Source organism: Gobio gobio, assembly GCF_949357685.1.
Source record: "Gobio gobio genome assembly, chromosome: 2".
Classification (NCBI taxonomy): Eukaryota; Metazoa; Chordata; class Actinopteri; order Cypriniformes; family Gobionidae; genus Gobio; species Gobio gobio.
In genome coordinates this window covers 8,717,236-8,738,653 of record NC_137098.1, presented here as the reverse complement: position 1 = coordinate 8,738,653, position 21,418 = coordinate 8,717,236, and the positions used below count along the sequence as shown (strand labels likewise).

Sequence of the window (21,418 nt, the reverse complement as noted above, 5' to 3'; positions counted from 1 at the left end):
ATCTTGTGCTTTAATTTATGGTGGCAGCAAAGAAGAGGAAAAGAGTTCAGAAAGAGTTCAGATCCTTGTCCGGAGTATATTAATGAAGCAAATGCATATGTGACGTGTGTTACCACATGATTTGACTATGTACTTGTGTTAGTGATGAGCCCAGAATCAATGGAGCCTCTGATGCTGTACAGAAGCAGGCAGATCTAAGAGCCGGATCGGAGCATTTGATCTGATGACCGAACTGAACATGTGAAATGATAGATGGAAGCTATCATATGTAACGCATATGTGTGTTTTTTTTCCAGAGTCCTGTGCTGCAGTACCTGTATTATCTTGCCCAAGTGCCCATTGCCATGTCCCCTCTGAGTAACAACAGTCTGTTCCTGGAATACTCCAAGAACCCACTGCGAGAGTTCCTACACAAAGGCCTGTGTGTGTCCCTCTCTACTGACGACCCCTTGCAGTTCCACTACACCAAGGTCAAACAACAACCATCTTATTCACTCTTTCATATAAAGGTTCTTTATTGCCATTGCAGGTTAAATGAAGAACCTTAAACATCCATGGAACCTTTCCATTGCACAACTGGTTCTTTATAGTGGAAAGGGTTCTTTTAGATATTTAAATTCACAATAAGGGAAAATGGTTCTTTTAAGAACTGTTCAAAGTTCTTAGGGGAACCAGAAATGAAAACAAACAAACTGTGACAATCCCATTTAGGAACATTTTCCAGAAGAATCGCCCAAAAATGTAAAATAATGCTCTAACTAGGGATACACAATATATCGGCCGCCATATCGGTATCGGCCGATATACATTTTATTGACAAAAGTTTTGGGACATCCTCTGTTACATGCACATGAACTTTAATGACATCCCATTCTTAATCCATAGGGTTTAATATGGAGTTGGCACACTCTTTGCGGCTATAATGGCTTCAACTCTTCTGGGAAGGCTTTCCACAAGGTTTAGGAGTGTGTTTATGGGAATTTTTGACCATTCTTCTAGAAGTGCATTTGTGAGGTCAGGCACTGATGTTAGACGAGAAGGCCTGGCTCGCAGTCTCCGCTCTAATTCATCCCAAAGGTGTTCTATCAGGTTGAGGTCAAACCAAACTTGCTCATCCATGTCTTCATGGGCCTTGATTTGTGCACTTGTGCGCAGTCATGTTGGAACAGGAAGGGGCCATACCCAAACTGTTCGCACAAAGTTGGGAGCATGAAATTGTCCAAAATGTCTTGGTATGCTGAAGCATTAAGAGTTCCTTTTCCCCCCTCCACCAAACTTTATACTTGGCACAATACAGTCATGAAAATACCGTTCTCCTGGCAACCACCAAACCCAGACTCGTCCATCGGATTGCCAGACAGAGAAGTGTGATTGGTCACTCCAGAGAACACGTCTCCACTGCTCTAGAGTCCAGTGGTGGCGTGCTTTACACCACTGCATCCCACGCTTTGCATTGCACTTGGTGATGAAAGGCTTGGATGAGCTGCTCGGCCATGGAAACCCAGTCCATGAAGCTCTCTACACACTGTTCTTGAGCTAATCTGAAGGCCACACAAAGTTTGGAGGTCTTTAGCTATTGACTCTGCAGAAAGTTGTTGACTTCTGCGCACTGTGTGCCTCAGCATGCGCTGACCCCGCTCTGTGATTTATATTATTTTTTTACGTGGCCTACCACTTCAGTTGCTGTTGTTCCCAATTGATTCCACTTTGTTATAATACCACTAACAGTTGACTGTGGAATATTTAGTAGTGAGGAAAGTTCATGAATGGACTTATTGCACAGGTGGCAACCTATCACGGTACCACGCTTGAATTCACTGAGCTCCTGAGAATATTAAAACCTAAACCATCATGGCGAACAGTGCTCATCTGAAGTCCCATTCTTTCAAAAATGTTTGTAGAAGCGTCTGCATGATTGAACACCTGAATTCATTGATTTGGAGGGGTGTCCCAATACTTTTGGCAATATTATAGTGCATGTTCATTTTTACTGTTATCATTATCGACCCAATTAGAAAATTTGGCCGATATATTAAAGCCGATAAATAATGGATTATTTCCTTCCGCTGAGAGACTTCAGATGCGCACTGTTTGCCATGATGGTTTTGAATTGCTTGAAATATATTGGGAATAACTTCCAAAAAAAGGAAAATACAGTTAAGTGCAACTGGCAAGTCTGTCATTTAGACTACATAAAATATATCATAATGAGATCATCATTCAAATTGTGTGCTTGGGTATTTTAATGGTTAGACCTTCTGTTTTTATAATCAGGCTCTCAAAAATTATATAAAAATTTGGATTTAGATTTAGTGGCCAATATATCGGTTATCGGTTTTCAAAAATAAAGAATTGACGGTTATCGGTATTGGCCAAAATATCATATCGGTGCATCCCTAGCTCTAACCTTTCAATAAATATATTCAATAATGGATTTTTTGACCAGTTTAAGCATGACATATGAAATAATAGTCAGAACCTGAACTAAAACTAAAATTAGTTTATGAACCCATAAGAAAAAAAAAAAGAAAAAAATGTTGCGTATGTGTTTTTTGTTGAGTATCATATTTGATATGTCAGGCTTTTATGGTTCCTATAATATGATATAGTGAGAATATGGAGCTCATTCTCGAGGAGGAAAAACACTTTATTTAAATCAGAGATCCAAACTGAGTGCTCAAATTTGGTGCAGTTTCTGACACACAGTTTCTATTTATATGTCCAAAAAGTAAGATGAAATTCTGATAGCTGATAGCTTAATAACAGTATAGCAGACTACTTGCATAAAATGCATATAAATTTCACTCCCTATTTGCTAATAATATGTCCTAGTAATTAGTAAGATGAAATGCTAAAAAGCTTTTTACTTTACTTTTTACTTTACTAAAAAAAAGTATGAATTAGAGGGCAGAATGTAGATTGTGTGCAACAGGTTTTTTCAGCAAAGTTTTGATCGTGTTGATAATTTGCATATCTAGTATGAAACAATAGTCTTTATAGGGTTAATGACTTAACATTTTCTAAATCAATTATTATTTATTACATCTATATTTTTGATATTGCACAATTTATTAAAACATCAGTACTGGATCAAAAAATCCATTCACAGGAATTAAATATTAAATACTCTAATCAAAGATACAACTCTAAAAATTCTGATGCGCAAGGAAGGAAAGTAGAAGAATCACTGGGAGTCCATTTGACCATTACTGTCCAAATTATGACAGAATGAATCAATATCGCACTGAATATGGCTGTAGGCATGAGGCTGAAGTAGCCCACGAAATAAATGCTGTGCTGATGATGAGACCAAGAGCGACCAAGATAGCTCAATAAACAAGAAATTAGTATTGAGTAACCTACATTTTAGACACCGCATTGCTGTCTATTTTCACTCCTCCAGTGAAAAACGTTTCCAAATGAATCCACAACAGAATTAAATGTATCGCGTCTGCGTGCAACACACAGTAGTTGTTTTGTTTTAGCCGTGTTTCCACCGCGGGAACTTTCCCCAGGAACTAGGGAATTTGGGATGGTACTCTGTGTATTTCGACCGCAGGAACCGGGGTGAAGTTCCGGGTAGAAATGTCCCCCTCAAAACGGCCCTGCTCGCGAGGTAGTACTGTTTCAAAGTTCAGGAACTTTCGGGGGTGGGACTTTGGCGCTGAACATGTTGATTGGTTGAGCTCACCCAGCATTTTATTTCAACCTAAAAGTCTGTTGCAGTGCGTGCGATGGAAACACAGACAGCAACAGGTCTGGGGGGAAAAAAGCTCCTGGGACAAATTGTTCTGGGTAATTTCGGCTTTTGTCCCCGACTGAATCAAAGACTCACTCACAACACACTTGTCGCCACCTACTGGTGTAGCGATGTAACTTGCAGAGAGTTGACTGAAAAAATCCCCACAATTAACGTCGGCATGAAACGGAAGTTGCATTAGACTTTTCTTCCATAATGGGATCTATATATCCAAGTGAAACGCTTCTCGAACAAGAAAAAATGTAGGGCGGGACTTGATTTTGTCCATTTGAGAATTGATTGGATTGTGGTTTGCTATTGGTGGATCTCATTTGAGTGACGTGTTGTTCTTCCAGTACACACATCATCAGAGAAGAGATGTCGCTGCAAGAGGGAGGAGAAGGTGTTTTGGTTTAAAGATTATGAAGGCACATGAATTAAAAAATAATAATGTGCACAGATGGATAATTTGGTCAAGCTTTAGATTAGGGTCCAATTCTCACTATTAACTAACTTTTGCCTCAATAAACTCCTAATTACTGCTTATTAATAGTTAGTGCAGTAGTTGTTAAGTTTAGGAATTGGGTAGGATTATGGATGTAGAATATGATCATGCAGAATAAGGCATTAATATGTGCTTTATTAGTACTAATAAACAGCCAATATCCTAGTAATATGCATGCTAATAAGCAACTAGTAAATAGTGAGACTAAACTAAAATGTTACCCATCATTTATTATAAATACTGCAATATTCCATCCAAAAACAAGAATTATTCATTTTGATTTCATTAACATGCTTTTTAAATATGCAGTATTCTCGGAGGCAGATTTATGTACCCCAGGATTGAACTTCAAAATGGCAATTAATGTAAATAAAATGAAATAAAAATGCATTAATTTACCTAAAGATGTATTTATGAATGTTTAAAGCACTGTTAAGTCCCATTAACCTTCATAAATACATGTTTAGGTAAATTAAATTGACTTAATGCATTTTTATTGCATTTTATTGCCATTTCAAAGTTCCAGCCTACACGAGTCTCTGTGAGAAACTGTGCTGGAATCACATATTATGTTTTATGTGTGTGTACTGCAGGAGGCTTTAATGGAGGAGTACGCTATTGCAGCCCAACTGTGGAAGTTGAGCACATGTGACGTGTGCGAGATCGCTAGGAACAGCGTCCTGCAGAGTGGCCTTTCCCACGAGGTAGTGCACATCCTCAATACATAACATTTAAGAAAATATTTGTTCAGCACAAACACTGAAGCCACTTTGCCATTTTCCCCAGGAGAAAAAGTACTTCCTTGGGGTCAATTACCTGAAAGATGGACCAGAGGGGAATGACATTCGGCGGACAAATGTAGCCCAGATCCGCATGGCCTACAGGCACGAGACAATGTGTAATGAACTCAGCTTCCTCGTAGATGCCGTAAAGTCAGAGGTCGTTGTGTCACAGTAGCTGTCCAGTATGTCTCTGCTAAGCCCTCTGTGCACATATACTGTACATGCATGTTTGCTATTTTTATAAACGGTAGGAATGGATGCACAGGGATCCAAATGTAATGTTTATTATCTAGTCTTGCACCGCTTCTCATATTCCTAATATCCAGCCTTCTCGTAAACGCCGCTGTCTGCCTATGCAATGCCTTGAAATGGGCGTTTCAAAAAGGGGTTGGCATTCTTGACATTACATTACATGGGCAGTGTCTCCCCCCTGTGGATATTTGTGAACTATATCCTCAATACATGTACATGTGCAATTGGATCGTGTCTGCCTGACAACTAGGCTATGAGATGCTTCTGTGGCAATAAAAATTGTCTGGAACATTCCACCGCTGCTCTGCAGAACCAAACATAATCCCACAGCAACTCTTGCACCTCTTGCCCATTTCACACCCTAAACCAGTTCATTTACCATTATTTCTCCACTGTCCTTATATTAAGAAAATGTTCATTAAAGGTACACTATGTTGCTTTTTTTGTTGTTGTTAAGGATGATACAAATTTAAATCACAAGTCAATACATCATCAGTCGTTCTTCCAAAACGACTTTGTCTTACCCTTATCCAGGACTTGACATTAACTTTTTTGCTCACCAGCCACTGTGGCTAGTGCTATTTCAAAGTTACCAGCCACTCAGCATTTTCCCTGGCGATACTTTGGGAAAAAAACTCCCATACAGATGTTTTTAATATTATCTCATAATTTGGCAGCAGGTTTATTAGGCTGCTGTCCCTTTAAGACCTGACACACGGATCTATTATACTGTTGCACATGCGTTTTCTTCCTCAACTGTTTACGTTCACTTAAAGGGGTCATGAACTGGCTTTTTTATTATATTATACTTTTGTCTGAGGTCAACTTATTACACTCGCGTGGTTATACATCTAAACACATCATAATGAATAAGTAATAGGCTACTTTCTGCCTTGGTTTTGAGCCTCTCTCCTGGAACGCTCGGTTTTTATGGGCGTGCCGTACTGAAGACTTGGAAGTAAACACCCACTGCTATGATTGGAACAGTTTTGAATAATAAAGATGTTTCGGCTCCCCAGTCAGTACATTTGGGGTAATGTTTAGAAAACTTCCAATGTGGAGAAACGGCAACCGGAATCCGCCCACAGGGCTCGCAAAATGTCTTTATCAAACAAACACAATAACACAATGATTTATCTCTCATCAACCCGCAATTATTATGAATGTTATATTTTATTACTTGGCCTCCCCGATTGGTGGATATATCCGCGAACCAGAACACACACAACCAGGCACAGCGCAATATCTTGCTATCTTTGGCATGTTTATTGCTCGGTAGCGCGATTCGTTTAGCTCCATGAGTCGGTGGGCGGGGCTACAGAACCAGGCATACTTATTCTTCTGTTGAGGCGGCGTTTCACCACACAATGACGTCAAGGGTTGGCATATTCTGAACTTGAGCGTTTGCTGGGCTTGGTGTCAATAAAAGCTTTTCTTTGACTAACAAGGAAGTTTTCAGCTCCGAAACGTACAGGATATTCTTATATCACGATTAACTTTTATCAGTGGCGTACCCTGGGGTTTCAGTCAGGGCCTTCACTAATGATCAACACATCCCACGCCGCTGCCATAACAACACCATACACACACACACCGATAAATATACAATACAATCATGCACTGTCTGCACTACTGTTACGAACCCCGCTTTCAAAGTGCTCGTTGGGAAGGGGGCAAGCAACATAAAAGTACACGCGAGACAAAAAGGCAATTTAACTATTTATTGATACCACTGCACTCACGCGTCACCGTTTAGGCAACCGGTGAAATTAATCAAAATCAACTCACTGACATAAATACTCTTAAACACACAAACAAAAACACAGAACAACAAGCAGTGTTGGGGAAAGTTACTTTGAAAAGTAATGCATTACAATATTGCGTTACTCCCTTAAAAAGTACCTAATTGAGTTACTTAGTTACTTTTTAAGAAAAGTAATGCGTTACGTTACTTTTGCGTTACTTTTTCTCACCTGGGCTGGGCTTGTTTTTGTTTATAACAAAAAAGTTATATTTTTGTGCAACGGTAAAGACCTCTTCATACCAAAATTTAAATAATAAGCCCCAGACTGAGGTAAAAATGCAAATTCACGCATGAACAGTGATAGAATTGGATGAACAGAATAGGATGCAGGAGAAAAAAGTTTTACCAATAAAAACAAAAAATCTAGTAATTTTCATCATCAAAGGTCAGCAGCAAGACATTGGTAAATTAAATATAAAGGTAGATTATGCATAATTTTTTTTTTTTTTACATTTCATTATTGGAGGTTTGCATAGTACTCTGCACTTATTTTTGTCAACATGGGGGCAGGAGAGCTGTCAGTCAAATTAACGTGAAAAAATAACTTGCATTACAAGTAACTTGAGTTACGTAATAATAGCGTTACCCCCAACACTGACAACAAGAACATCAAAAGAGAGACAGATAAACACAGCTTGTCAGCTAACGTTACCGGTTTGACATCAGGATGCACATAAAGCTTGCGCAGCCCGTCATCCTCAACGGCCATAGCTCATTTCACATAGATCGCTCACAACCCGCAGAAAGTTCAAACGGCGGATGACATCAGCGGGGGCCTTTGGGGCATTCTATCATTACACCTCAACATTTGATTGGCTGAGGACCCATGTCAGTCAAAGTTATGATCCAATGGAAAATGGCAGCTTCAACTGAAGGCTTGCTATTCTATTTGTGCTGGTCCACAGAGCTGTGATGCGTTTAGATGATGAAAATACAGCTCAGCCTCACAAAAAATAACCACATTCTTTCTGGAAATATTATTGTAACGTACTGAAATAGAGAGCAATTAAATTTAGATACATTCAGACACATATTAATTTAATTATGAAAAATGTATATATATATTTGATCTTGACAGCCCACCACTGACTTGTATATATCAAAGGCTGAATGAAAAGTTGATTTCTCAATTCATGACCCTTTTAAAACAAAACTGTGTTAACCTGAATACTCTCCGAGACCAGAATTTTGACAAATTTTGTGTCTATTTGACTGTTTAAGCGCAATAAGCAGCGAAAAAGAACAAAATTTATTAATGAGAGGAGACTTTATGTGTGCGCACTTTGGGTGTGAGCACAAAATCTGCGGGAATTAATAAAATTATGCGCAATGCATGCAATCCCACACTGAAATTCAAGCCCTGTAACACCAACAATATTCATCCACCGCAAGTAAAACGAGTGAGTGAGGAGAGGAGGGTTTGTGTGTAACTCGCTGTCGGAGAGATGAGAGAGAAGGCACAGCTGGTATTGTGTGTATATTCTATGAAAATGAGTATTGGAAACGTTTCAGATACGTATATATTGGAAAATCAATATTATGAAAAACATTACATTGCACTTAGTTTATTATTTTAGATGCCTTTTTGAAAGACTACAATTAAAAAATGTAAACATTATATATAAAATTCAACCCATCAAAGTGGCTAGGAGTGACTGCGTTACACACCACTGCTGAAATCCACCGCATTTGGCGGGTTAGTTGGGTGTTAATGTCAAGCCCTGACTGTTTCACTATGGTAAGCTTCTGTTTATCTGTTAGACCAGGCATGATGTTTTTCACATGAAAGATCACGTCACTCGCCTGTGAGTGTTTCGTTATATCCATAAATAGAGAAAGAGGAGAGTCTGCTGGCAAAAAGAGAATGCGACAAAGCTCGTAATAAAACAAGAATCAACATTAGCTTGGCTTTTCAGAGATGGCGAGAACTGAGGGATTTGAAGTGTTGTAAAAGCGACGCGGAGAGGGTGTTTTTATTACTCAACAGGTGAGCACGGTAAAGAACAGATAAAGTGCAGGTTTCGGAGTTCATTGTCAAGCATTATCTATTGTGAAGGGTCATTCATCCGCAGCACAGTCGAAGCACAAGCAAAACAATGTTCCGTTTTGTTTTTAACCACTAGAGGGCCAAAAGTTACATAGTGTACCTTTTAAATAATAATAACAAAAACTTCACACATGGTTGTCCATTTGAATTAAAGCAGCAAATAACGTCGAACGTAATGATGCCGCCGTTGAAAGTGAAAATGGAACTCATGAACAGAAAACGTGGCAGTACTTTAAGTACTTTAAAAGAAGGCGATTGTTTGAGAATGCATTATGTTTTTAATGTGTGAAACATTTCGTTTTATTTGATGCAGTGCCTGTAGTTTGTTTTCTGAGGCTTGCAGATTTATTCCTTGAATTAACTTACGATCAATATGCATATATATATTTTTCTTTTTATGTTTCAATTTTATAAATGGCTGAAAAATTATTTAGTAAATAATTTATCCTGTATTTTGTGTGCGCTTTCCTTTATGTTCTACTTTCCATGTAATGTTTTTTCCATTATACGAATATGAGAATATGTATATATATTTATATATACACACACGCATATTCTCATCCATCCATCACAGGAATAAATTACATTTTAAAATATATTACAATAGAAAACAGTTATTTCAAATTTTAATAATATTTGACAACATTGATGTTTTTACTGTATTTTTTATCAAATAAAGCCTTGATGAGAATAAGACATCTTTCAAAGACATTAAACAATTAATTATTTCAGACTTTTGTAGCGTATATACATATCTTACATAAAATACATAACTTTTACAACAATTCATTTGAATTAAATGTCCATTGTCCATTTTGTACTTGTAACTACATTACAAAACTACAACATCATGACACACACAAACGCTTTAGTTTCAGCCGTCACATGATGTCCTGATAAATACCCAGGCAGAAAGGTCAGTGCTGGTCTGTAGAATGGCTGCTGTTGTTTTCTTCCTCGTTCTCCTCCACATGCTCCTCCTGTGGTGTCTCCAGGTCTTTCTTACTACAGTGCTCCCAAACCTCCGTCTCGATGTCCTCCTTCTGCTGCTCGCCGTCACTCCGCGTCCTGCAGGGTCTGTTCCTGTAGAGCACAAACATGTCAGAGCCAAGACCAGGGATCGTTTTGGATACCAATTTCATTGTAGACATGTGCAATTTTTATTAGGCTACTGATATGACTGAACATCATCTGTAAGTGGACATGATTAAAAAAACACGTTTAATCTCACGATTTAAACTTTTCAATAAGTGAAACAGTCTTTAAGTAAGAATTGTCTTTGGAATTCCAGGGATTTGCTCTGAAGTTCGGAACTTAAAGCTGCAGACTGTAAGTTTTGCCTCTTTGTCAACACTGTTTGAAAACTGTTTGACTCTCCAGTTGTCACTGATGATCCTTTCTGGATTACAATCTAGGGATGCACCGAATCCAGGATTCGGGTTCGGATTCGGCCGAATATTGGGCTTTTTGACGGGGTTCGGTTTCTGCTGAACCTCAGAATTTTTTTCCACCGAACCGAACCCTAAGCTACGCTATGTGCGCTCCGCTGGTCGAACGTAATGATGCCGCCGTTGAAAGTGAAAATGGAACTCATGAACAGAAAACGTGGCAGTACTTTAAGTCAAAAGAAGGCGATTCAAGTCGAGCTACATGTTCAATTTGCAATGCCGATTTGTCTCGTGGTGGCAAGGACCCTAAACAACAGCCGCTGTTAAAACATTTGCATATGAAACATCCGAAAGAATACGAGTTGTGCATAGAGGACAAACAGCAGCCAAAATGTATTTTACTTTACCGTGCAAACAGCTGCATACAGATCAGATAAAATATAAATAAAAAGAATAAAATACATAGGCCTACACAAAATATTTTTCACTTAAATAATTACCAAATTAAGATGACAAAACGAAAATACACTGAATTCGTAAGCTTTGAAGAACCGGAATCGTTTTTTTGTGTTTTTTTGTCAAATAAAAATAGAAGGCCTAGGCTATCTCAATCCACACCTTGTATGTTTTTTGTTTGTTTGTTTTTTAAGTAACATGTCTAAGTGATGTGGGTTTGTCTGGAGCACAGCCTGTTGACAGTTAAACCCGCGGCAGAAAACACCCTCAATCCTTCTGTCTCTGCAGCGCGCAAGCCTCGGCTGACAGCGCGCGCGCACCTCCTGCGCTCTCCGTTGTGTTGTTCTTTAAAACGACAGAGGACGACTCGGGGTCATTTTTCTACAAACCATCAGGAAACAGCGGCGAGAAGAACATACACGACAATGTTTACTTTAGTAAACTTGACCAAAACCACACTATTAAAAGCATTAAACAAGGCTTCAGAATCAGATGGCACTGATGTCCCGCCTCGCTAGAGTGGCCAGCCTCGGGAAGCGCCGTTCAATTGCTTCCCACCAGTCAGGAGCTTGTACTACTGCTGTATTTTTCTGTCGAAATGGTCACACACAGTAAGCTTTCCCATTGCTTCATTTTGCGAGATATATCTGGTTTGTGGTTGCACGTCGACGCGCTCCGTGAGTGAACAAATAGCGCTATACAGCATATTTTTCTTAACCATGCATCAAAAAACAAACAAACAAAAAAGCCTTTAAAACATTTAAACCGTTTAACTGGTAGTATTAATCGGTCAAAGTTCTTACTTTCAGTTAAATGGTCAATAGCATCCCTACACTGCTGTGGACGTTGTTTACCCTGTTAATGTGTTTACTTTGATAATGGACTGAGGATGGGAGAAGGATTCGGTTTCGGATTCGGCCGAATCTTAACCAGTGGATTCGGGATTCGGCCGAACTCCAAAAATCTGGATTCGGTGCAACCCTATTACAATCCAACATCAAAATGAGATGTTTAATTATTCCAGCTGCTGGGAGAAAAGGCTATAAATGATCCACCACCTGCAGCATCCTCACATCCACACACGATATAGCCTACTAGCCGGACTCCTTCTTCATATATACTGACGTGACGTAACGACGCAAAGACGAACGACATTAGCTCGAATTTCCAGCGGAAACCCACCAGTACCACTCAAATTATAACACATTATTACAAGCTTACCGTTGTGAACCGGGCTAAGGTAAGGAGATCGTTTTGAACACTGGCTGGTTATGTACTTGCTCAACAATTGATAATGGATCATTTTTAACCAAAGAAAAGTTACAGATTGCAGCTTTAACTTTATATTTGAAAACATTTGGATAAAGTTAAAATTGTTAAAATAGTTAAAATTGAAGAACTTACGTTTTGAAATAGTACAGTGCTATAAATACAGCAAGCATGACTGCAAAGGTGACTGTGATCAGTAAGGCAGCTGGAACAGCTGCAAATCAGAAAAGAGAAAACGGTAAATACAAGACAGCTGTTTACACATACGGGGAATTTGTATTGGTGACAGAAGCTTCTGCAGCACAGACAGAGTTGACAGCGAAAAGATAATAAAAATAGACCATTTTTGCATGCACAGTATATGAAAGGGAATGTAAATAAGCCTTATGTGTGTTTGACCATGTCTAAATACATGTCCAAAAGCAATAGCTGATAAAAAGGAAGTCATTATGTCTGAACACTGTTCGTAGCAACTATATATACACTCTAAAAAATGCTGGGTCAGTCCATTTTTCAACCCAACTTGGGTTGTTTTTAACCCAGCATTTTTTAGAGTGTATATATAGTTGCTGCGAACAGGGTTAAAAACAACCCAAGTTGGGTTGAAAATGGACTAACCCAGCAATTGGGTTGTTTTAACCCAGTGAATGGGTTGTTTAAACCCGGCGGTTAGTTTAAATGTTTGCTTAAAACAACCCAATTGCTGGGTCAGTCCATTTCCAACCCAACTTGGGTTTTTTATGCCCTCATAATCTTAATCCTCATAATCAACTAATGATGGGAAAAAAAATCAAGTCCCGCCCTACTTTTCACTCAAATATACATGACAATGGGGACTATTGCAACAATAGATTATTGTAAGGTGACCATATTTTGATTACCGAAAACCAGGACACTCAGCCCGACAATGAGATACTCAAATAATAGTTGAAGATTCCTTATTAATTTCAATACATTTAAAGTATGCCCACTATGGATAGAAAATTGTTATATTAGGGCCAGGACAGGACTTGAAAACAGGACATGTCCTGGGAAAAACAGGACGTTTGGTCACCCTAGATTATTGCAACTTCCATTTCATGCCAACTTAGAGTCTGTGTGAACCAAAAGTTGCGACTGCTTTCAGTATTGTGACGTATTTTCTGAGTGAAACGGAATATTGAACGAGAAAAATTGAGGACGTGTCTTGTTTTTTTTCCCTCTGGGAATGGATTGGATCGAAAAAAAGAAGGCGTTCCAATATGCTCGTTGTCAAAGCTCGCAGCAGATCGACAGTTGGGAGGGAAGCTCTACCCAAGCCGTCAAACTGACATCATCAGAGAAGGAAGGCCATTGTGGAGGGGAAGCACATTTTCAGACTTTGACTAAAGAATTTTAGTAACACTTTCGTATGGGGAACACATATTCACTACAACTTTCGGCTCAATAAACTCCTAATTACTGCTTATTAATAATTAGTGCGGTAGTTGTTAAGTTCAGGATTAATGGATGTAGAATATGGTTATGCATTAATATGTGCTTTATAAGTACTAATAAACAGCCAATATCCTAGTAATATGCATGCTAATAAACAACTAGTTAATAGTGAGATTTGAAACCTAAACTAAGTGTTACCCGAATTTTTTTTAACTTGCATGGATTGTTTACCACAAGACTAGTAATATGCAAAAGGTCAATTTTGATTTCATGCCGACTTTAACTGTACAATAACTGTCATGTGCTCATATAATGAAAACAGCTGGAGTTTACCATCCGTTGTGGTGCCGCTCATGGGTAGATGTTCCCCTTTATCATCCACGTGGTTACCGGAGGGACTGTGAGAGAGTGAAGAAGGAACCGATGAAGAAAGGGAACGGAGCGGAGGCGATGGAGAAGGTTGTTTAGATGATGGGGTTTTCCTCAGATGAACTCCAGCTTGAGCAGTGGGAAAAGCAGATGAATGTGTTGTGATTGGCTTTCTTGTTGTCCGTTGGTGTGTGGTTGTGGCAGCCTGGTTTTGTGCCTCAAAATCTGCAAACAGAACCAATTCAGGCTTGTTACATAACAATCCAGCATATCTCAGTGATTACATTCGCCTTGATCGGGCTTTCGCCAATTCATCCCGTTCACTGTCTTCCGTTTTACCACCTCCCCGGCCCTCATAGGAAACCAATCTGTGATGATGTCACATCCAGAATTTCCTATTTCCTTGGCACACTCACAATTTGTGTTGATTTGATGCCAAATGACTCACAAACTTGGAAAGGAGTACATACAAAAAAATGTGGGTGACACAGATTAGAACGACTTTTGCCTCAATAAACTCCTAATTTTATGCTTATTAATAGTTAGGGTAGTTGTTAAGTTGAGATATTATGGATGTAGAATATGATCTTACAGAATAAGGCATTAATATGTGCTTTATGCATACTAATAAACAGCCAATATCCTAGTAATATGCATACTAATACGCGACTAGTTAACAGTGAGAATTGAACCCTAAAATAAAGTGTTACCAAAATGTGCTCAGATGCAGATATGCAATAAATGGGACTCATTCACTAATCACACGTATGCACATTTCTGCGTAAAATTATAGAGAACAGTAAGACTAACATATTCATCCATGGGAACTTGAAGAAGTTAACAACAAAATGATGTGCGCAAGTTGCCAGTTATGAATCCATAACCCTAACAATAATTCACAGTAATGTCAAATCTTTTACCTGTTGAATTGAAGCAAAACACATCAAATTCTTTCGTGGGATTGGCACGCCACACGACGACCCCAGTCTTGCCATTGCCACAGCCTGCTTTAACCTGAACTCGGGGAACAACAGCTATTTGCTCGTCTATCCACCCGAACCTGAGATGTAAAAAGACGGATGTCGATTAAACTGATAAATTAATGTGTTCATTATATATAGTGGACGGTTTGTACCTGCATGTCTCCAGACCGTGTTTCTGGGCCTCGGCCACCTGCGCTTTGCTTGCAATGGTCAAACCAAGATGCTCGCAGAGATCTCTGGCCGCCGCTGCATTCAAGGCGTAATTACTTCCCATGGACACTTCGGTCACACCGGAGACGGCTTGTTTGGGGTGCACTGTCCATTACAGGAGGAAAAAAGAAAGTCAAAAGATGTCAAATCAACAAATATTCAACATTGGTATTATCTATAAGCACTCATTCCATATCATCTAGGCATTCAATATAAAGAAATATGCATCCAATATTATTAAGATGAATAAATGCCATTACCTTTGACCAAATGGATGTCAAAAGTTAGAGCAGACATGAAGAAACTATTGATCATCATCATCATCATCATCCGGACTCTTGCCATGGTGGTGAAGTCTGCTCACTCTGAGCAAACTGTGATCAGTGGTGTGTCCCGAGTGCCAAGCCGAGAGGTTATAGTGAGGCTAATCTCCCCAGGGGTGCGGCCTGTGCGTAGAGGGGCGGTTATTGCATAAATGACCCGTACAAAGTGTCATGACCAAGCCGCCGCAGCGGGGAAGAGGAAACAGGAGGTGCGATGGCATCTCTGATGAGACAGTGTGCTCTTCAGGAGTCTGCTTCAGGCCAAGGCGAGAATGTTTTCACCATGAAAACACCCAGTGATGACTGAAGACCTGCTGACGCACCGCAGCGCACAGTCAAAGCTTTCCATCCTTTGTGTCGTAGCAAGTGTGCTGGGATTCCGTAACATATGGCAGGAAATCCATCCGAGCCGGAGGAAAATGTTCCTGGCATTTCAATATCATACACTTTGTTTTACAGTGGCCTTGTTACATGCACTTACTGTAGTAATAACAGCAAACGATGCATAATTACATGCAAATGACCCTCAACCAAACCCTGTTCATAATCCCAGAGTTCATGTGGTTCATTACTCAGAATTAAATGTATAATTACACTGTAACAAGGACCCCTTCAATAAAGTGTAACCCAACTTTCTCTCAGATATTTTTCTAAACTCCCTGATCAATATGGAAGACAATTATCACGACATATGAAATTGTCACAATTATGACAAGATACTAAGTAAATGTCAAAACTATGACATAAAAATGTCTAAACTATGAGATACAAAGTCATAATTATGACAAAAAGTCAAAACTATATGAGATATTAAGTAAAAGTCAAAATTATGACATAAAATGTCTAAATTATGATACAAAGTCATTCATATGACAAAAAGTCAAAACTGTGACATAAAAAGTCATAATTATGACAAAAAAGTCAAAATTATGAGATATTAAGGAAAAGTCAAAATTATGACATAAAATGTCAAAATTATGGGATAAAAAGTCATAATTATGACAAAAAGTCAAAATGACAAGTCGAAATTGAGATACTAAGTCATTATTTCATACATGTAAACAATTATGACATAAAAAGTCATTATTACAAAAAGCTGAAATTAAGAGAAATTAAGTAAAAGTCAAATTTATGACATAAAATGTCAAAATTATGATACCAAGTCATAATTATGACAAAAACTCAAAATGACATAAGTCGAAATTGTGATACTAAGTTATTATTACACACATGTAAACAATTATGACATAAAAAGTCATAATTATTACAAAAAGCTGAAATTAAGAGAAATTATGTAAAAGTCCAAATTATGTGTTATTAAGTAAAAATCCAAATTATGACATAAATTGTCTAAATTATGAGATACAAAGTCATAAGTATGACAAAAAGGTCAGAATTATGGGCTAAAAAGTCATAATTATGACAAAAAGTCAAAATGACACAAGTTGAAATTGACACACTAAGTCATTTTTCATACATGTAAACAATTATGACATAAAAAGTCATAATTATTACAAAAAGCTGAAATTAAGAGAAATTAAGTAAAAGTCAAATTTATGACATAAAATGTCAAATTATGAGATACAAAGTCATAATTATGACAAAAAGTCCAAATGACATGTTAAAATTGTGATACTAAGTTATTATTACACACATGAAAACAATTATGACATAAAAAGTCATACTTATTACAAAAAGCTGAAATTAAGAGAAATTAAGTAACAGTCAAATTTATGACATAAAATGTCTAAATTATGATACAAAGTCATTCCTATGACAAAAAGTCAAAACTGTGACATAAAAAGTCATAATTATGACAAAAAAGTCAAAATGACATAAGTCGAAATTGTGATACTAAGTTATTATTACACACATGTAAACAATTATGACATAAAAAGTCATAATTATTACAAAAAGCTGAAATTAAGAGAAATTATGTTAAAGTCCAAATTATGTGTTATTAAGTAAAAATCCAAATTATGACATAAATTGTCTAAATTATGATACAAAGTCATTCCTATGACAAAAAGTCAAAACTGTGACATAAAAAGTCATAATTATGACAAAAAAGTCAAAATTATGAGATATTAAGTAAAAGTCAAAATTATGACATAAAATGTCAAAATTATGGGATAAAAAGTCATAATTATGACAAAAAGTCAAAATGACAAGTCGAAATTGAGATACTAAGTCATTATTTCATACATGTAAACAATTATGACATACAAAGTCATTATTACAAAAAGCTGAAATTAAGAGAAATTAAGTAAAAGTCAAATTTATGACAAAATGTCAAAATTATGAGATACAAAGTCATAATTATGACAAAAACTCAAAATGACATAAGTCGAAATTGTGATACTAAGTTATTATTACACACATGTAAACAATTATGACATAAAAAGTCATAATTATTACAAAAAGCTGAAATTAAGAGAAATTATGTAAAAGTCCAAATTATGTGTTATTAAGTAAAAATCCAAATTATGACATAAATTGTCTAAATTATGAGATACAAAGTCATAAGTATGACAAAAAGGTCAGAATTATGGGCTAAAAAGTCATAATTATGACAAAAAGTCAAAATGACACAAGTTGAAATTGACACACTAAGTCATTATTTCATACATGTAAACAATTATGACATAAAAAGTCATTATTACAAAAAGCTGAAATTAAGAGAAATTAAGTAAAAGTCAAATTTATGACATAAAATGTCAAAATTATGAGATACAAAGTCATAATTATGACAAAAAGTCAAAATGACATGTCAAAATTGTGATACTAAGTTATTATTACACACATGAAAACAATTATGACATAAAAAGTCATACTTATTACAAAAAGCTGAAATTAAGAGAAATGATGTAAAAGTCCAAATTATGAGATATTAAGTAAAAGTCCAAATTATGACATAAATTGTCTAAATTATGAGATACAAAGTCATAAGTATGACAAAAAGGTCAGAATTATGGGCTAAAAAGTCATAATTATGACAAAAAGTCAAAATGACACAAGTTCAAATTGACACACTAAGTCATTATTTCATACATGTAAACAATTATGACATAAAAAGTCATTATTACAAAAAGCTGAAATTAAGAGAAATTGACAGTGACAGTCAAAATGATTAATTTTCACCACACACTAAAAAAATCAGGCTTTGGTAAACCATAATTATGACAAACAGTCGAAACTATGAGATTAAAAAGTCATATTTATGAGATAAAAAATTGAAATTAAGAAATTAAAAGTTAAAATTATGATAAAAATGAATAAGTCAAAATTATAAGATGACAGTCTAAATTTAGTCAAAAAATTGTATTCGTAATTTAGATTTTTATCTCATAAATATGACAGTCTCTCATAGTTTGTACTTTTTATGTCATTTATTTTTGTGGCAGAAATAGGCACATTTGGAAATGTCTGACTTTTGTCATCATGGCAAAGTGCGAGACATTGGTTGTAAAACACTAGCGATGTGTGTGAAATTACTGGGGTGTTTTTCTTATTGTGACAGTTCATTTAGTTATGAAAAGCTTGATCTGTATAAACTGTTTTTATTTCTATTGGTGTTACCCAACAGAGACTTGTTGAGTAATATTGCAACATTTCTTGTCAAATGTTTAGGTTGAGTGACAGAACGCTTGTATATGTTGAGTGACTCTTTCTCTATGTGACATGTCTCAGTTTGAAGAAGTGTGTTTGTGGGAAAGTGGAGTAGCTCTGAGCTGATGTTTATGAAGACGCTGTGCTCGGATCTCTGTGACCTCTTGAGTTGTTTGTTCGGCTTCGGTCTCTCAAATGGACAATTTCCTCCCGTTCCCTTGTGCTTGCTTATTAACGGGCTGATGTCCATCTAACTTCCTGTGATAGAACGCAGACACAGCTCTATCCCACTTCCGGCAAAACATCTCTCCAACACACACACACTCGTACAACATCATCTTCTCACTGCCAGGAAGTGACTTGGAAAAAATTAGCAAATCATTTCTCTGGAAAGAAGCCGACACGAATATGTTGCCACAATAAACAGAAAATAATTTTTGGGCAATGAAAATAACTCATTTAATATTGTTTCACTGTAACATTTAATTATTGACATATTTAAATGTTAAATGTAATTTTCCATGAGCATATGCAAAAACATATAATTAAGGAAATAATAAATTATTATATTTTAATGAATTATATTATTTAAATATCCATTCTACATCATGGTTCCATTTGTTGTACTTAAGTCATTATTACAGAAATGAAAAATACAATTTGCAGGGGAAATGAAAAATGAAAATCATGGTACAAAAAAAAAAATTCTCAATGGTCCTAAAAAACGTGGCTTCATCTTCTTTATGCATTATTATTATGCTCTTACTCTTCTTTTTTTTGGTGAAATATGACCCATATACCATTTTTGTTGTGAAATTCACCAATATTTACCGTACTGTGAAAAATTGGAGCAATAAATACCACATGTCCTCTAGAAACAAGTAAGTAAGTCATTATGACAATTATTAGATACTAAGTCATAATTATGGCATAAAAAGATGTAATAAATGATCATGGAAGCCAATTTCTACCACATAAGAAAAAAAATCATAATTATAAAATAAAATGCCATAATTATATTAAGTTGAAATTATAACTGGCATAATTATCTCATAATTTAAACTTTTTGTGTTGTAATTATGACATGTCTCACAATTATGACTTTCTTTATGCATAATTTATTAGGTTTTCTTTTGATTTTTGTGGTGAAATATGACCTGTACATTGTTTTTGTGAAATTTCCCTATTTACTGTATTATGGAAAATTGGAACAATAAATAGCACATATACTCTAGAGACAACCACGTCTGGTTTTCACACACCTTTAAGAGAGTAAATCATAATTGTGACATATCATGGAAGTCCATTTCTACCACATAAGAAAAAAAAATCCTGCTTTGGTAAATCATAATTATGTCATAAATGCGATATAAAAAGTCATAATTATGAGATAAAAAGTTTGAATGTACACCATTGGCATTATTATGACTTTTTGTCTCATAATTATGACTTTCTTTATGCATAATTCAATTGTTTTTCATTTAGATTTTTGTGGTGAAATATGACCCGTACATTGTTTTTGTGAAATTTCCCACGTGTGACTTTCAAACAACTTTCAGTGAGTAGAATTCATAATTATGACATAAAAAGTCAAAATTATGAGCTAAAAAATGTGATTGAACATGACGTTTTATGTCATAATTTAAACATTTAAGTTGTAATTGTGACTTACTTTATGAATGTGGTGAAATATGACCCGTACATTGTTTTTGTGAAATTTCCCACGTGTGACTTTATGCATTTTTTCAAATTAAATTCCCCCATTTACTGTATTGTGAAGAATAAATAGCACATATACTCTAGAGACAACCACGTCTGGTTTTCAAACACCTTTAAGTGAGTAAATCATAATTATGACATATCATGGAAGCCCATTTCTACAACATAAGAAAAAAAATCATAAATGTCATAAATGTGACATAAAAAGTCATAATTATGAGATAAAAAGTTTGAATGTACATCATTGGCATAATTATGACTATATCTCATAATTATGACTTTCTTTATGCATGATTTTTGTGGTGAAATATGACCCGTACATTGTTTTTGTGACTTTCAAACAACTTTCAGTGAGTAGAATTCATAATTATGACATAAAAAGTCAAAATTATGAGCTAAAAAATGTGATTGTACATGACGTCTTATCTCATAATTTAAACATTTAAGTCGTAATTGTGACTTACTTTATGAATTTTTTCAAATGAAATTCCCCCATTTACTGTATTGTGAAGAATAAATAGCGCATACACTCCGGAAACAACCACGT

At 36.3% G+C, this 21,418-nt stretch overlaps 2 protein-coding genes across 8 annotated transcripts in view; one reads left to right on the top strand and one right to left on the bottom strand.

Annotated features, from left to right (window-relative positions):
* ampd3a (adenosine monophosphate deaminase 3a) overlaps window positions 1-9,581 on the top strand; it is a 31,839-nt gene extending 22,258 nt beyond the window's left edge. For all 7 annotated transcript variants that reach the window (XM_079808212.1, XM_079808213.1, XM_079808210.1 and 4 more), the window contains 3 exons: window positions 297-470; window positions 4,838-4,948; window positions 5,031-9,581. In XM_079808212.1, the coding sequence (XP_079664338.1) occupies window positions 297-470; window positions 4,838-4,948; window positions 5,031-5,201 (456 nt within the window). In that variant the 3' untranslated portion in view covers window positions 5,202-9,581. The remainder of the gene's footprint in view (window positions 1-296; window positions 471-4,837; window positions 4,949-5,030) is intronic.
* A 161-nt stretch (window positions 9,582-9,742) lies between these two features.
* Window positions 9,743-15,848, bottom strand: lyve1a (lymphatic vessel endothelial hyaluronic receptor 1a). The gene is made up of 6 exons (XM_079808276.1): window positions 15,481-15,848; window positions 15,163-15,325; window positions 14,948-15,087; window positions 13,992-14,252; window positions 12,378-12,456; window positions 9,743-10,212 (listed from the first exon to the last, which is right to left on the bottom strand). Exons 1-6 carry the CDS (start codon window positions 15,563-15,565, stop codon window positions 10,047-10,049), a joined length of 894 nt encoding a protein of 297 aa, XP_079664402.1. The 5' UTR covers window positions 15,566-15,848; the 3' UTR covers window positions 9,743-10,046.
* Between the last annotated feature and the right edge of the window lie 5,570 nt (window positions 15,849-21,418).

Excerpts from the sequence above, each read along its gene's own strand:
- lyve1a (XM_079808276.1), bottom strand. The coding sequence starts at position 15,565 with ATGGCAAGAGTCCGGATGATGATGATGATGATGATCAATAGTTTCTTC. Across the intron at positions 15,088-15,162 it reads CACGGTCTGGAGACATGCAG|GTTCGGGTGGATAGACGAGC; the intron begins GTACAAACCGTC and ends TTTACATCTCAG. Across the intron at positions 10,213-12,377 it reads GCACTGTACTATTTCAAAAC|GAACAGACCCTGCAGGACGC; the intron begins GTAAGTTCTTCA and ends TGTGCTCTACAG.